At 44.9% G+C, this 18,042-nt stretch overlaps 1 protein-coding gene across 1 annotated transcript in view; it reads right to left on the reverse strand.

The window, feature by feature from the left end:
• The window catches only part of LOC109873630 (AP-3 complex subunit beta-1), a 60,161-nt gene that overhangs the window by 20,491 nt on the left and 21,628 nt on the right, over positions 1-18,042 (reverse strand). Inside the window, exons 16-23 of the mRNA XM_031808904.1 lie at positions 16,883-17,069; positions 15,877-16,007; positions 14,822-14,981; positions 14,539-14,713; positions 8,046-8,193; positions 6,364-6,430; positions 6,037-6,140; positions 328-556 (exon numbers count right to left, since the gene is read on the reverse strand). Coding sequence (XP_031664764.1) covers positions 328-556; positions 6,037-6,140; positions 6,364-6,430; positions 8,046-8,193; positions 14,539-14,713; positions 14,822-14,981; positions 15,877-16,007; positions 16,883-17,069 — 1,201 coding nt within the window. The remainder of the gene's footprint in view (positions 1-327; positions 557-6,036; positions 6,141-6,363; positions 6,431-8,045; positions 8,194-14,538; positions 14,714-14,821; positions 14,982-15,876; positions 16,008-16,882; positions 17,070-18,042) is intronic.

Raw genomic sequence — 18,042 nt, forward strand, 5'->3', positions numbered from 1 at the left:
CAACAGGACAACAGCCCTAAACACACAGCCAAGACAACGCAGGAGTGGCTTCGGGACAAGTCTCTGAATATCCTTGAGTGGCCCAGGAGGCCAAGTCAAGGGGTCTGAATACTTTCTGAATGCACTCTATTATGTTATCTAAGCAGTGTATGTTGTTGTTATCTAACCCACCTACAGTATTGAAGCAGTGTATAGTGTTATCTAACCCACCTACAGTATTGAAGCAGTGTATAGTGTTATCTAACCCACCTACAGTATTGAAGCAGTGTATAGTGTTATCTAACCCACCTACAGTATTGAAGCAGTGTATAGTGTCATCTAACCCACCTACAGTATTGAAGCAGTGCATGTCGAGTCCTGTGGGGCCCCTGTCTCCGATGTGGATCTGTTCCAGAGGGTGGTCTGTGGTGTTGGTCAGGCTGATCTGGACTGAGACCATGGTGGGCTGGTAGAGACAGGGCTGTCTGGGGAACTGGTACTGGGCTGACAGACCTTTACCTGTCATACGGTGCAGCAGGTCATGGCGCTTCTCGGGGACAAACGCCGGGCCGCTCACCTGGAGGAGGGCGGCGGCACAGGAAAGAGGGCAGGGGGTGAGGATACAGAGAGAATACAGAGAGAGCGAGACAGGCACTTGCTTTGAGACAAAACCGTGTAACCGCTCACCGGGACCACAGACAAGAGGACAGGCACTAGGAAGAAGGTATGATCTTAAAAAAAGGTTGGTTGATAACTGACCGACATGGTCTTTGTAAAAAGGTACACATACAAATACTTATTTACTCTTTTCATTTGCTGGTCGATAGCGTAGGCCCAGCACTCAATATGTATTCACCATCTACAATTCAGTGGTTATGCTCTTCGATTTTGTTTCGACCGCAAAAGAACTGAGCGTTTGTTGACAACTTAAGCCTAGCTCTGTTCATTAAAACACAACCTTTCTCCCCTGAAAAGGGCCCATTCCACTGTTCTAGAAAAGCCCCATATAAACCCACTGCATTATTACTGGTATTATTCCCCAATCAGGCAGACTAGTAGTGAGTGGGCCTGATGGCAGGCTGATGGACTGCTCAGGCTTAATGAATGGGAACAGTAGAGGCCTGCCATTCAACTCTCCATTAAACAGAGCTTTTACCTTTTCACCGGCAGAAAATGGAATTACCATAGCACAGAAAGGCAGGACAAAACACCAGGAGGACAAGACACTTTAGAGAGACATTCTTGGGTTTAAGTGGAGTGGTTTTCCTGGTCCTTTGGAGTGTATTGCTTGTTCTGTATTTTCCCACTCCCTGCATTAGCATGGTCCCGCTCTTACTCTGTTCCTTTCATTCTTTTTCCCGGTGCATAAACCGGCTCGACTCGGCCATTTGACAGTGGCGACGGCCTCCTCTCGACTCAAGAGGACCAACCCTACATTAGCATTGTACGTGGACGTGCACCTAGGCCGACGTGTTGCAGTACAAATCATCTGCGTCACAGACGAAGAGTCGGCTCGGTGGTTTCGTAACACTTTGCGTAGACACAAAACGACCCTGCATTGCAATATCGCCATCAACAATGGTTACTTTCCAATGGAGGGTTGAAAAGTAGCATTTCGTAACATTGATGTGTAACCACTCATGTCGCATCCACGTGCGAATAGGGGAGTAAAACTCTGCTGCTTTGTGGCTCAATCCTCATGAGCAGTAAAAGGCTGCCGTGTTGACACTCAGCCCAGCCATGCAGTAGAAACAACTGTCAAACTATCAGGACGCGAAACAAACGCACACCTGTTTCGGCGAGGTGTTGGCTAGCGGAGTAGAACACTTGAAAAAAAAAAAAGAGAGTCGCACATTCGGAGCTCAGATGCAATCATTTTACAACCAACGTTGCGACAAAGATGGCGTGGCTGTCGAAACTAAATATCTGGACTATTGTGGCTATATATACACTAACTAGGCTATAGAATGCCCATAACTCCAGCAAATTAACATGAGCCTCCCCGCCTCTGTCAGACAGACACACGGATATCAACGGCGTTAATGATTGAGTAAAGTGACAGAACACTAACACGAGTAAACGCCCAAATCCCACCGTTACACCTGCGGCTGCTGGTGCCACGCCTTTACCTCGACAAGCTGAGAGCGAGCGAGGAAGCGAGGGGGGAAAAGGAGAGCGAGGAAGCGAGGGGGGAAAAGGAGAGCGAGGAAGCGAGGGGGGAAAAGGAGAGCGAGGAAGCGAGGGGGGAAAAGGAGAGCGAGGAAGCGAGGGGGGAAAAGGAGAGCGAGGAAGCGAGGGGGGAAAAGGAGAGCGAGGAAGTGAGGGGGGAAAAGGAGAGCGAGGAAGTGAGGGGAAGGGATGGAGAGTGCTTGAGAGGGGGGGGGAACAATAGAAAGGTGTGAGAAATCTCACAACGCAACCGTCAAAAGTGTCAACAAGCAAGATAAAACGGGCCCAAGAAAAACAAACGTGTGAAACGAGGGGGCGAATATAACTCAGTTCTGAAATGTGAATACACACACAAACCCAGTTTTGAGAGGTGTCAGAAACGCGTTGTTTGACAGGAGATAGGAGGTGGGCGGATCAGACGAAAGGAGAGAAGAGATGTGAAACATTCTCAGGACTGTCATGGCGTGTGAGTGTGGAGAATCAGGTTTGAAATGCTACCGGGTGCTGAACAACTGGAAGTCAAAAGTGCCGTCTCTGGGGCGTTACCGTCCCGGGTCCCTAACTGACTCAGAGTTCAATGACACTGCTTACTTTAGTAAACAGAAACAGGCTAATCACAGTCAAAGGGTCTTAATACAGCCTCTAGTGGTTGGAGCGTTGGGCCAGTAACTGAAAGGTTGCTAGATCGAATCCCAGAGCTGACAAGGTAGAAATCTGTCGTTCTGCCCCTGAACAAGGCAGTTAACTTACTGTTCCCCGGGTAGGCAGTCACTGTAAATTTCGAAGAATTTGTTCTTAACCGACTTGCCTTGTTAAATCAAATTTAAACACACAATTTTTTTATTATTCTAATTTTTTAAACACAGTAGTAGAGGTGGTAATCTTCATACGACGACACAGAAGAGGTTCTCAAACCTCTGGTAACAGTCAGCCTTGACATTTCTGTGTTGCGTACCCTCAGACATCCTGGACACAGACAGGGAGGGGGGGGGGGGTCAAACAAACATTTGCCGGCGCGGCGCCCTCCTCACACTCGCCCGTCACGCCAACGAGGGGAATTTATCGAGCCACTTTTGTCCGTGTCAGAGCAGTCGCTGTCGATAAAGCTGGCCGTAACGTCTGTCACCCCGTCACAAAGCAGATTTACCTTCCTGACAAGCACATCCTTGCCTCCAACCCGCGCTCAAGGTCCTGTCTAACACAACCCGAGAAGAGGGAGGGATGCAGGATAGGACAGGGCTTTAAAGTGCTTATCATCACCAATTTCACACAATGGACAGTGACGGCTTAACGCACACAACCCCCCCCACCCCCTTGTCTCCCGCCACCGGAGGCATCCCCCGGACCCAAAGTGTAAATAACAGCAGGCTAGGGATGTAACCTTGACTCCACACACACATACACAGTGTCGCTCTTTTTGGCTCTCCTGGACTTGAGGGAAGCTGACAATGGGGCGAGGAACTTGATTGAGAGGCTTTATTAGGTCTCAACTTAAAGGATGCTACTGTGATGGATGATACACACACGCCAGTCACCTTCAGAGCCCGGATACACACACACACACACACACAGGGACGACGCACTCACTCCCTCCCAGTATCCTCTCTGGTAAATGACCTGAAAATCCCGCTGACAAACTCAAAAAGGGGCTAACCGTAACCGGGCGTCTGGCGAGCACGTGGACGCATCAGATGCACTCTTTCAATTGGACGTGTTAGGAGATGTATGAGGACGTATTGAAAATCCATTTCTGCTTTTGTGACACTGGCGGCTTGTTACTTCCGAAAGAGGATTTCATCACGTTGTGAGATTGTGCGACGGAGAGAGACCGAGAGAAAGGGGTGTACGGGACGTGCGTCTGATTGTAATTGCGCCCCCCCCCCCCCCCCCAGTCAGGACAATTCATTGAGTCAGCCTATCAGAAGACCTTGACTAGGAGTCAACTAGATGTCACTACAGTCACCTACAACAATATTAAACCAACAAGAGTTAGTTATCCCAAAGGACATCGAGAGAGGTTAGCGCATCTGGGGTAAATCCTCACCGAATGGGATTTTGTTTTAAGTGGCTCACCTGGTTACTTTCAAACCAGCATGGATAGTTACGGCACAGTACACCAGTTCAATTGAAGCCTTTGCATCAGGGACTTGATTCAGAGACAGACAGACAACGGACACACTCACCCAGCCACATCCCATCAAAACCAACCAGTTGCTTATTGCACTATTTCCTACAGGGCATTTCAACCTCTTTATATCCAGTGTGTGTGTGTGTGTGTTAGAGAGAGTGGCAGGTAGGGGTGTGTGGAGGGCAGGGCTGCTATATTCCAGCCTTTCCCGGCCCACTGCTGATTCATAATTAGACCTTAACCCATCGCGCCCACACCGGAGGAGGTCAGAGAGGGGAGACGGGGGAGGAGAGGCCCGTCTGATGGGCACCAAATGAACAAATTATGATGGCCCCCTCCAGGTGTGATGGGGTCAAACGGCCCGCGCCCTGCTGCTGACAGTTCAATTTCCCCCCAACGCAGCCCCATTCGCCCAATGCTAATTATGAATGAAAAGTTATCAGCCTTAGTCAACCCCCCCCTCACACACACGGACAGAGGGTGTGTGGCAGGGTGGGTTGGTTTAAAAGGCATTTGAGAGATCCTCTAATGTCAAAATGTTATTAGAGAGAGGGAGCATGACAGAGAGAAAAGAGAGAAAGGGGAGAGAGACAAAGGGAAAAAGAGGGGGGAGAGGAAAGGGGGGGGGGTCAGAGACAGTGACCAGGGTTAATGTAAATATCTTTGATAACCAGGCAGTAATTCTCTAAAAAAGGGCCGAAGCGCTCAGCTGAGACACACACACACCGCTTCTGCGGGCGGATTGGTGAGATATAGAAAAGACACAGGGGTAAGTATGTGAGAGAGCGAGATAGTGAGTGAGTGGGTGACACTGCTCCTGTGTGTGTGTGTGTGTGTGTGTGTGTGTGTGTGTGTGTGTGTCTGTTCGTACGCTTTTGAAAGTAAGTAACAATAGAGGGTTTTGAGGTTATTTACCCCCCCAGTCTATGAATCCTGATGGCCATCATGTATGTATGCATAGGATTGACTCTCAAATCAGACGCTGATGTGAAAACAGCACCCTGTTTAATCTGCAATTCTATTCTCCATTACTGCCCGGGCTTTCACCTTTCAGTACACACACCACTCTGCATACAGACAGGCCTGGGAAGGGCTGTCAATCACACACACACGCACGCGCACACACACACACGCCTTGGACGAGTGATGACAGAACAATTCAAAAAAGGACACAAAGACTGGCTACGAGGGAACTTCTTTGTAGAAGATAAGGAAAGTAAAACGGGAATTTTACAGGTCCGTACAGCGACGTTATGGGGACATATCGGCTCTCTAATGGATTAGCCGATTGGTTGGTCACGCACGGTCCTCAGCTAAACTAGCGCGATGCCAACGCGCGCACATAAATCTCAAACCAAAAGACAGACAGAGTTGTTACACTGGGGAGAAAGGTCAAGCGTCACGCACAGACACGCTGTGCAGGGACGACAGGGTAAGAGCGACAGAGAGAGGTGGAAAGAGAGACGGATGGACGGAGTTTGGCATCGGAGCAGTGCACAGGCACTGCACCTGGATGAGAGGGAGGGGTAGGGAGAAGGAGAGGAGTACTAAATATATTCAGGGAGGAGAAGAAGAAGTCAGTAGCCAACCTCAGGAGGAGATATCTCAGCCCCCGGAGAGACCCGACTCATTCAGGAGACACACTATTGGATGCTGTCTCTCTAAGCTCTGTCAACCAGACACACACACACAGGACCCAGTGGACTTACACACACAGAGGGAGGGATAGACAAACCAACACAGACAGTACACACACAAACCTGTATGGTGGAGGAGATGTTGGAGAGAGACAGGCCTTCCAGGTCTCCGAGCAGGCTGGGGGAGAGGACAGACATCTTGGGCCGGGTCACTGGTGTAGGAGTGACTACAGGACAAAGAGAAGGCCCGGGGACCAGCCTTAAGTAAAATGTATGCGCACATTACTGTAAGTCACTTAGGATAAAAGTGTCTGCTAAATGCAATATATATATTATATATTATGCCATTTACGGCAGAAATAGGCTTAATTCCCACTGGAAATATTGTGATGACTACAGTTGGATGTATTTTTCACAGTTATGTTGCTGTAGCGCAGACAGAAAACGTACAGTCGTCCAAATCCAACAGGGACACCTCCTTCAACAGGGACACCTCCTTCGTTGACTTCACCTCCATCTAGGGAGGGGGGTGGGGGGGTGGAAGAGAGAACCAGAAACCTACATGAGAAACAAACTGTCTCTAGAGCATACAGATCTCCACGGGCTTGGAACAGGTGCTGGGTAACGAAAAGAAATACTCATTCAAAATGTGCGACCCGTAGGTCTCTGTCGGATTGGGAAATACATTTATAGTCAAACACACTTGGCAGAGTACAGAACGGTATATCATAACATATACACAGTTTCCCCTTTTTAGAGAAATGTTTCAACATGAACGGCACGACGAATGAAGGATATAGATGAAAGAGATGGAGGAACAAGTGGAGGAGAGAAAAGATGACAAGCAGAATATTGGAAGTCAACACTATGTATTGTTTAGGGGGGTTACAGTCTACACTACCTAAATTTGACTGACAGCGTCTATCCAATGTAACATGACATTTCTAAACATATCTGCTATGTACATAAAATTCAAATCGAGATCAACTCCATTTCTCAGGCTGCTGTGCGCACACACACCACACACACAGTACATCTGAAGCGTGTCTCTGATCTGCATGGGCCAGCCATGGGGTGCGTCCCGTCACAACTTGATGCACTCTAGTGACTCTACCTCCAACCACTAGGCCAGGCTTGTCAAACGGCGACTCGGAATATTAGGATGTGCGTCGCCAGATCTACACTACAAAACGGGCAACATTAAAAACGCCATTAAACATACGAGCGCTTTTACGGCCCTCTCTCGCTCTCCATGCCCTCCTAACCAAGCACGGCCCTGTTCACATCTTATAAAAGAACCGTACAATTCCTCTCTGCTTACTGCGGGATCCACTAACGGACAGAGAGAGAGAGAGAGACAGAAGGTGTAATAGTGAAAACAAACAATGAAGTTCGAGGGCGTATCTTATCAGATCGTCTCTGATTGATGCTTGGTGGTGGTGGTATAATAGAGAAGGAACCCTTGTTTGCAGGCGGAGTGAGCGAGGTGAAAGAAAGTGGAAGAGCAAAAGAAAAGACGGAGAGATGCATAGGTCACAGAAGCAAAGTATGCAAAATTAGAATTTCATAGCAGAGAACGAAAGAGGGAGGGATGAGTGAAGGAAAAGACAGGGGGGGGTAGATGACACTGCAAAGAAGCAGACCAAATCCTATTCCACTGTGTAGAATCTGATTTCTCGGCCTCCACTAGCTCGGAGAAAGATCGTGGGAGAATCTCAATTGCATACTCCCTCGCGTCCTCTCGCCTCACCACCTTCTCAAAACCCATTGGATGAGAAAGCCAGAAGTCCCTCCCATCTGACCTTCTCCAATGGGATGAGAGAAGGTGGTGAGGAGAGAGGACGCGAGGGAGTATGCAATTGAGATTCTCCCACGGCTCACGCTAACACATTATATAGCGTTGTACTATGACAAACAGAAGGTTGGTTCAAACACTCTTATTTACAGTGTGGAGAAGAGCTCAGATTGGACACAAGTCAACAGAAGTTCATCTGTTCAGACTCAGACCATGGCCTCAATTCAAATCCGCTGCAGATAAAGGAAACCCCCACCAGGGGTTATTTCTGGAGGTGTTAACAATGCTAAAACTGAAGCCCCCAGCAAGCAGTTGCCCTCGTGGTTGGATATCTCACCTTGGGTTTGGCTTTAGACTTGGTTTTCTTCTTGCGGTCGGTGCCTGAGTGGGAGTCTGCGTCGGACCCAGATTCGGAACCAGACGAGGTCTCTTCTGCAGACGAACTGCTGGTTTCTTTAGCAACGTTCCCGTTCTCGTCCGAATCACTGACACGGAGGAGAAATAACACGAAAGGGTGTCAGAGAGCTACAAATGCCTAATCACAATACAACTGGGGGCTGGTACAATTACTGTATAACTGACGGTTATGGCTGAAGACAGTCATGGAAATAAAATAACCGTCGTGATTTATTTTTTTGTTGTTGTGGGACGTCGGGATGGACATTCTTGTGGTTGACTGTTGTAAACAATTTGTTGCTCCGAGCTGAAACCAGCGAGGTGTTGTTTGCTCCAAGTCTTCGGTTGCCTAGGCAACGCCCCCCTTTACCGCAGCAACAGCACACAGAAATAGAATGAGTAAAACTGGCTTGGTACCCCTTAACCCTGGCAAGTTGACTGGTAAACTCGCAATGGCTGCCTGGTAGTGTGAGGCAATAATTTCCATCTAACATTTTCATTCGAATTACAGTTAACGGATGTGGCTCGTGCAATGGAATGTCTCTGTTTCGTTTCGTCAGTGGAGTTGAATCAACAAATCACAGCACAGATTGATGGGAATGTTTGCCCCTGATACTAACCTTGGTAGAGCATCCTACTGGAAGATAAATAGCTCATTATTAAATAATGATATAGTTCAAATTGAGGTTAAAGATCTGCTGTCACACTTTTGGGAAAAGGCTTGTGAAGAAAAATCTTATTGCAAGAACTGGGAGCTCTTTAAATTTGAGGTGTCCAAATACCTTAGAAAATATGGTAGTAATCTTGCTAAGACCAGAAGAGCTGAGGAGAAAACGGTGATCATTAAGATAACTTCCCTTTCTCAGAGGTCCCCAGCCGACCTAACGGGGAGGAGAAGATGGAACTAATTGAGTTACAAAATAAACTGGATAATGTATATAAATTAAAATGCAGAAGGAGCCTTTATTAGATCTAGGAAAACATGGATTAAGGAGGGAGAACAGAATTCATCCTATTTCTTTAGACTTGAGAAATTTCACTCTAAAAATAACACTATCCATAAGTTAAACATTGATGGTGTTATTACAGATTACCAAAAATTAATTGCAAAATACTGTAGCAATTTTTACAGAAAAATTTATAGCTCTACGTACTGTCAGGAATCCACAGATATGTTTTTTAACTCACTGAATAATGTTCACTCTATCAGTGATATAGAATCTAAACAGTGTGATGAGCCCATCAAAGTTGAAGAGATTATAGAGTCTATCAAACATCTAAAGAACAATAAATCACCAGGTGTTGATGGAATTACATCAGAATTTTACAAATTATTTTCTGAACAAGTAGCTCCCTTCCTATTTGAAGTCTTTTTAGAGAGTATTAAAAACAATGTTCTCCCTCCTACAATGAGTCAGGGGTTAATAACACTGATAACTAAGCCTAAAAAAGAAGTGCTGCTCATCGATAACTGGCGTCCAATTTGTCTTCTTAATAATGACTAAGATATTACTTACTACTTGCAAAAATAATTAAAGAAGTCCTGGATGCAATCATTGATGAAACAGTCTGGCTTTATGAAGAACAGACATATTTCTAACAATGTCAGACTAGTATTAGACATACTTGACTACTCAGACCTAATAACTGAGGATAGCTTCATATTATTTTTTGATTTTTATAAAGCATTTGACACAGTAGAGCATCAGTTCCTCTTCCACTCCCTTGAGAGACTTGGCTTTGGGGATTTATTCTGCAAGGCTATTAAGACTCTCTATGCAAATGGTAACAGCTCTATCAAATTGAAAAATGGCACTTCACCCAGATTTGAGTTAAAGAGAGGAATTAGGCAAGGTTGTCCCATCTCTCCGTACCTGTTATTATGAAATCACCCAACTTCTTGCAAATTCTTTAAATAATAGCCCTGTACAAGGTATTTCCATGCCTGGTAAAGAAATGATTATAAGCCAGCTGGCTGATGATACTACACTTTTTCTGAAAGACGCTAACCAAATTCCCATATCGATCAAGGTGATACAATCCTTTTCCAAAGCGTCTGGTCTATATCTTAACATTAATAAATGTGAACTCGTAGCTGTCAAAGATTGTGTGACACCTTCATATTATGGTATTCCAGTAAAAGAAGAACTTCCATATTTAAGCAAAACCATTACAAAGGATCAGAAGTCTAGAGGCTTACTAAATTTTAACCCTCTTATTAAAAATACCCAGAAGAAACTAAATCAATGGCTACAGAGGGACTTATCTTTAAAAGGTAGAGTCCTAATAACCAAGGCCGAAGGTATCTCTAGACTAACATACGGCGCTCTATCTTGACAGTAAAATAAGCAAGGAGATAGAAAGTTGAAAAGTATCTGGTCTTTGGAGAAACCGTATCCATCACATTAGGAAAACTGTTGTAATGAACACTTGGTGGACAGAATGGTGGACTGAATTTTCTGGACTTTACTACCTTAAATAATACTTTTAAGATCAATTGGATAAAACAATTCCTAAGACCCACTTCTATCTGGAATTTTATTCCTCATCATGTCTTCTCTACTTTTGGTGGCCTTCACTTCATGTTGTTTTGCAATTATAATATTGACAAAATTCCCATGAAACGTTCTGCTTTTCATCGGCAGGTGCTCTTGTCATGGTCCTTAATTTATAAACACAATTTTTCTCCACACAGATATTATATATGGAATAATCGGGATATATTGTATAAACATACTTCTGTTTTTAGAATATTGGTTCCGAAATAATATCCTATTGGTGAGCCAACTGGTAAATGCAGAGGGTCGTTTACTCAGTTATAAGGAATTCTTATCACTTTACAAGGTCCCTGTAACACCTAAAGATTTTTCAATTGTTTTAGACTCCATTCCCTCAGGTGTTGCTCTGTTATTCAGGAACGTGTCAAGACCTGACCCTCAGAGCCTACCTTCTATTGACCCTGTTGACTCATCAGTAGGAAATATTTGTTTTTCTCTTTTGGTCCATTCAACAACAGAGCGATACGAACCTTGTTTCAACAGGATGTTGTATACCTATACCTTATGTCATGCCTTATTGGAAAGGATTTATTGATAATATCTGTTGGAAAAAAGTTGGGCTGTTGCCACACACATACCTACTTGTTAACAAAATTAAGGGAGTTTCATTTAAAATTATTAATAAATATGATCCTGCCAACCACTATATGAAGAAGTTTAAGGAAAACATCAACTCAAATTGCTCCTTTTGTAATGACCACCCAGAAACGGTGTTGCATCTTTTTTGGCATTGTATTCATGTAAGAAAACTGTGCCAAGACATCAGTAGGTTTATAATTGAACACATTTATTAAGATTTTACACTATTGTGGAGATGTACTGCTTGGATTCTTTACATACGATAGAAATAAGCAGAAAATTTTTATGTAATTCATTTCATTATTCTTTTGGCCAAATTTCATAACCACAAATGTAAATTTACAAAAAAACAACAACATTTTCTTACCCTACAAAAAGAGTTAAATACAATTCTAACAGCTTTTTTTGTTAGAGTAAGTGTATGTATGCTCCTTACGGTCCTTATGTGATATTGTACCCCCTAGCCCAGCCCCTAGCTCGATTGTCCATGGTTTATAATCTATATATACACACACACTTGTGTTCCCTCATGTACTTTCTGTATTGATTTGTTGTTAATAGATATATATTTTTTAAAAGCACAGATTGATGGGTGCACTTCCTGCTTTTACTTCCTGCTGTGCTCCTATGGGCTAGGTGGAAAACATATATCATTTGTCATCTTCAACCTAGCCTATGGGTACACTCGCAACGGAGTACGCTGAAGTAAACTTTATGCAACATCTTTCTTGCTGCAGACCCATCACACCATCTGTCTGGGTTCACAGGTTTTTGTGCAGCGCCCAAGCTTCTGGGACAACTCGATGGTCCCCTTTTTACTACACTGGCAATGGCCGCCAGTCCACCCGTTATGCCATTAAACCATTATTAAATCATTGACTTTCTATGGGCAGCACATGTAGCCAGGAATTGCAGCCAAAAGTAATTGGCTGGCCAATAACCGCCATCCAAAACTCCACAAGTGTCTTCTATATGTACCTGTGAGATGAAGGAGTGCATCTTGAAGGGTTATTGGGAGGAAAAAAAGTCATATAGAATCATAAGCGGTGAAACTGCCACTACCGTTTGCTATATAACAAACAAGATAGGGCAAACAATGAACACTGGCTTTTTTCTCCCTCCGACGTCATTGCACGTGTGATCAAACAGCAGAATATGTACTGAAAAGACATGTGGATATCACGTTGTGCGATACTCCTCACCTTGTCAACAAAAACAAAACATAACGGCCTTGGGGCAGACGGTGGGCGCCGTTTCCCATACCGCGGGTTCCGTCTAACACAGATTGAAATATAACATTAACTTGGGTTTTTCCTATATTAAAACATGAAAAGTTTCATTATAAAAAGGGGAACGTGTTATGCATCTATCCATTAAAGGCACTGGAACCAAAACCCCCACCGCGTACTGCAGTCTGCTGGAGCTCATGCTAAAACTCTGTCAGAACAACCAAGATCAATCTGTTTTGGTTTGCCCACTTAATTTAATATCGCTTTCGTTGAAACTTTTTTCATCCTCCTCCCTCGCTCGCTCTCTCTCCTCTTTCCATCTCTCTCTCTCCAATTTGTCCTGATAATGAGTGTTTACTCGGGCTGCCTGGGATTTTCAGCTGTTAAATTAACGAGCAGAATTGTGACGGTAACTGGCTTTTTAACTTGGCCGATGATGAGAAGCCAGTATTAATTTGGCCTACAGATTTCATTTGTTGCGAACAGGAAAAAGCGATATAAATCAGAGCGGGCCTGATTAAGCCCTGCCTGGAATGACTGGGCCGTAATGAGGGCATTATGCTGTGTTTGTTGTGGAAGCACTGGGGTGAGCTAGGATAATTACTGTGTGTGTGTGTTTGAGAGCGAGATAGTGTGTGTGGGATAGTGGGTATAGCATGTGTGGGTGCGTGCGTGGAAGCACTGGGGTGAGCTGGTCTAATTACACCCTCTAATGGAGGGAACAGGGTCAGCTGCCGGCCTGTCACACAGCGCGAGCAGGTAGGGTGTGTGTGTACGTGTGAGAGAGCATTGTGTGAGAGTGTGAAATAGAACGTATCAGGGACAAGTGTGTGTCTGTGTTCAACAGTAATGTCTCAGATCTCATTCATTGCTACCAACAGGAAGCTAAATGACCAATCCACAGCTGCACTGCCGTTATGAGAGCCCTTCACAATGGAGCACAATAAAGCAGAAAGTTCCTCTTTTCAGAACTAGTTGAACAGCTATTTACCACAGGGGAGACGAATTACACAGTAAACGAAAATCACTTGCTTCCAACCAAATTCATTTCAATTTCTTGGTCCTGTGCAGCTGTAAATCAAACAAAAACACATGGAAACCAAACGTTTGAATTTCAACAATTTGAATAAATATAGTGAGATTAGCTGAAATGTCATTGTATTTCCGGTAAAAAAAATATAAAAAATTAAATAAAATCGACAAACGTCTGTTCAATGATTCTAATTCCATTTAGTTCTGGTATTTTCTGTGAGCTCAAAGCACTGTTGTTGGACTTAGTAGGAAGTCATAGTTTTCAACAAAGTTTACAGCAGAAAACGTGGTACAATGGCCATTACGTAGCCTTCTTCACAGACACAAGAGAAAGAGAGAAGAGCGTGACATGAGGGAGTGGGACAGAAATGGAAACAGTTGCTTCGTGAGGTAGCCCCATCTCTAGCCAATAATACATCGAATTGACTGATAGCTGGCATTACAAACAGGTTTGAAGGTATGCCTTACGTACTTTGAACTACTAAAATAGTGATTTCGTCCACCAGCTAGTTAGCCTAACTAGGATGACTCATTGGGGAGCAGAGCAATAGATGGTGGCTGCTACTGCCTGAGCAGAGGTGTGATGACTCGGCATGAAATACCAAAGTCATCATAAGAAAAGAATGTAATATTACACAACTGAAATATTTGATTAAAGTCATGTGATAAAGGATGGGAAGTCATTACTTGTATTAATGAAACTGCTACTAAAGTCACCATCATACTAAAACAGCTATTTAACATAGCCTACTAAACTATTTTATTAAAGTAAAGTCATGTGAAAAAAAAGAAGGAAAAAAAAAGCGATAAGCAGCAATGGGCTTTTATTAATAGTTGTATTCTGTGTCGTTACAAAATTCAACGGACTTAATTTATTGCAAAAAATATATATACCGAAACCCAAATCAAAAACGGCGAGGATTGTTCAAAGACTGAGCCGACTTCAGAAAGCCCCTCAGCAGTAAAATAGTGAATCGTACAACGGTGTCAACATACTTAATCACAACTATACGTGTTGAATAATTCATTATAGTACCTGTCTTTGGTCGTTGGTTTGACTGTCTTCTTCTGTGGTGGTTTCTTAGTTGTTTTCTTCTGTTCAGAGTCAGACTCACTGGAACTCTTCTCTGATAGGCTGGAGGACTTGTCGGACTCTTCACTGCTCTGACTACTGCTCTTTTCCTCATCGCTCTCCGCCTCACTGCTAGACTCTAACACACACACAGTTTCATCTCGTACGATTATGAATACAACCTTGACTGGCATTGCAAGCCCTCACAAAATAACATACTTTATGGTACACACATGGCCAAACAGACCTTCACTACTGCTGCTGCTGCTGCTGCTGCTGTCATCACTGCTACTACTCCCTGAGCCCTTCTCCTTCTCCTCTCCAGAGTCAGAGTAGAACTTATCATCTGATGACTTGGACAGCTTGGACTTTCCAGTCTTCCCTAGCGACGGAGCCCACTCCTTCACCTGGCAACGGATTAGGAAGTGATGTCACAGGAAGGGAGATACAGTAAGAGGAAGTGAGGAAAGATTGAAACAAAAAGTACAGTACCAGTCAAAAGGTTTGGACAAATCTACTAATTCAAGGGTTTTTCTTGCGTTTTAATACTATATTCTGCTTTGTAGAATAATAGTGAAGACATGAAAACTAGGAAATAACACATATGGAATCATGTAGTAGCCAAAAACATGTTAAACAAATCTAAATATATTTTATATTTGAGATTCTTCAAAGTAGCTGCTCCTCACTGCTCCTGAGTCCAATGGCGGCGAGCTTTATACCACTCCAGTCAACGCTTGGCATTGTGCACGGTAAGCTTAGGCTTGTGTGCGGCTGCTCGGCCATGGAAGCCCATTTCATGAAGCTCCCAACTAACAGTTATTTGATGATGTGGCTTCCGGAGGCCGTTTTGAACTCACTTCAGCACTTGATGGTCCCGTTCTGTGAGCTTGTGTGGCCTAACAATTTGCGGCTGAGCTGTTGTTCCTAGATGTTTCCACTTCACAATAACAGCACTTACAGTTGACCGAGGCATCTCTAGCAGGGCAGAAATTTGACCAACTGTTGGAAAGGTACCATCCTATGACAGTGCCACGTTGAAAGTCACTCAGCTCTTCAGGAAGGCCATCCTATTGCCAATGTGTGTCTATGGAGCTCCCATGGCTCTGTGCTCAATTTTATACACCTGTCAGCAACGGGTGTGGCTGAAATTGCCGAATCCACTAATTTGAAGGAGTGTCCACATACACTTATATTCATAGTGTATCAACACGGAGCTGTATTAAAATGAATTGACCACCCTTGGTGTAGGGCCTGGGTGATGAGCGGGAACGGGTAGTAGAAGTAAAGATGGATCCTTACCGGCTCAATCACCTCCACGTTCCTCACTGATTGGTCAGGAGCCACAGCAGGCCAATCAGAGAGCTCCAGGTAGCCACTGGCTTTGGTGTTGATGGTGTGGGACAGCGTTCCCAACTGGTAACGATCACGGTCTGACAGAGAGTGATGGAGGGGAGAGAAGACGGAGAGAGGGAGGAAGTAAAGGAAAAAGGTTAGACAAAGAGAAGGGAAAATGTCAGAGGAGAAACATAATGAGTAACATTGGAGGAGGGAGAGGGGGTGAGAGGACGAAGGGGAAATGGTAGGGGTGGGGGGGGGTTGGAGGGGAGAAAAGAGGGACAAGAAACATAATGAGTAACATTGGAGGACGAGAAAGGGGTAGAGAAAGAGAGGCAGGGGTCTCAATGTCACAGCAGTGCTCTCTCAATCAGCAGGACAGAGAGTAATTGGCATTAAACACTCTGAAATGTCACTGTACACACACACACACACACACACACACACACACACACACACACTGCTGTTTAATAAAGGGTCCAGGAGCCCACACGCACAAGAGTAAAACGATTCTCCCTCCCTAATGGTCAATATAGGAGGTGTAATCAGTCAAAGTGCCTGGGGAGGTCGGCCTTCTCTAACGAAACAGAGAGGGAGAAAAGAAATCAAGAGTTAAAAGGGTGAATATTAAGAATGACAGGAGTGGTAACGTTTTTCATAAACATCTAGTAGACGCAGAGACCACTGCAGAATAATAATGTTTCGGAGGCTGCTTCTGTCTTTCTCTCATCTGGATTCAAGTTAACTGTGTGTGTGTGTGTGTGTGTGTGTGTGTTATCTGCATCTCAAAGGTTATCATTAGCCAGGTAATAATTCACCCATCTCATCAGAGCCGGGAGAGAGAGAGAGAGAGAGAGAGAGGGCCCTGGACCCTCTGCCATTCACAGACTCACACCAGCATATTAAAAACACCCGTGTGTCTCCTAAAGGGCACCCTATTCCCTATTTAGTGCACTACTTCCAAAGGTACCTTTGTATGTGGACTCGAGGACGGGCGCCGGCTTGGGCGCCAGCAGGATGCGGCGGGCGTACTTGCCGAGTGCGCCGCTCTTCTCATTGGGCACAATGAGCTGGCGGATGAAGCGCGTGCGGTCTCTGATGTCATAGTTCTGGTCATATTTCCCCAGGTTCAAAATGTACTGGGTCAACAACTTGGTCTGGGTGTTGGGAGAGACAGAAGGACAGAGGGAAAAAGGGAGATATGGGGGGGAGAAGGAGGAGGGGGAGAGAAAGATGGAGGGGAGGAAGCGGGAGAGAGAAGACACCGCCAATCCAACATAAAAAAAGAAGAACATAGCTCCATTAAGGTAAGCTCATGAATCCGTATGGTGCGTCCCACTACATTTACTTCATACAAACACACTGTTCTCCTCCAGTCTGCTCCCCCTCTCTAGCCGTATGAGTGACAACCTCTCTGTGCCAGGTGGGTTTATGGTCTGATATGGGGAGCGCTTGCCTTTAACATATATTATTCAGGGAGGTATAAAAACCAAGAGTTACGACCCCAGAAGGTCGACATTACCACGCTCACACCTCCCTCTATTTCTTCACCCCCCCCCCCCACACTTTTTTTAACCTCTTCCCTCGCCGTCTGCCTAGAATCTCACCATCCCACTCTCTTCCCTCCCAGCCCTCTCACCATCCCACTCTCTTCCCTCCCAGCCCTCTCACCATCCCACTCTCTTCCCTCCCAGCCCTCTCACCATCCCACTCTCTTCCCTCCCAGCCCTCTCACCATCCCACTCTCTTCCCTCCCAGCCCTCCCACCATCCTCATCTCTCTGAAACATTAGCAAGGGGAAAGAGGTCTAATAACGTGCTCATTTGAGGCGGCAGCATCTGCAGTGTGCTCATAAACCCAGCCTGGCCGCCATATTGCTCTGCATCCGATGTAACTACAGATCCGTTCTCAAACAGAGGCAAGGCAACGACGCGCAACGTTAAAGCTTGCACTTAAGGAAGTGGGGAAAATTTGATTGTTGGAGCCAAATAACAAGAAACTGGAGGCTAATGACGTTGTTTACTTCCATGACAATAAAAGTAGTATAAGATGAATTATGATGAATTAGGGCAGAATAACGCTGCAACATGTACAGCCGACTCGACTGTTCAGTGTACCTACTGTTTAGCG

The sequence above is a fragment of the Oncorhynchus kisutch genome, linkage group LG29 (assembly GCF_002021735.2).
Source record: "Oncorhynchus kisutch isolate 150728-3 linkage group LG29, Okis_V2, whole genome shotgun sequence".
In the NCBI taxonomy this organism is placed as follows: Eukaryota; Metazoa; Chordata; class Actinopteri; order Salmoniformes; family Salmonidae; genus Oncorhynchus; species Oncorhynchus kisutch.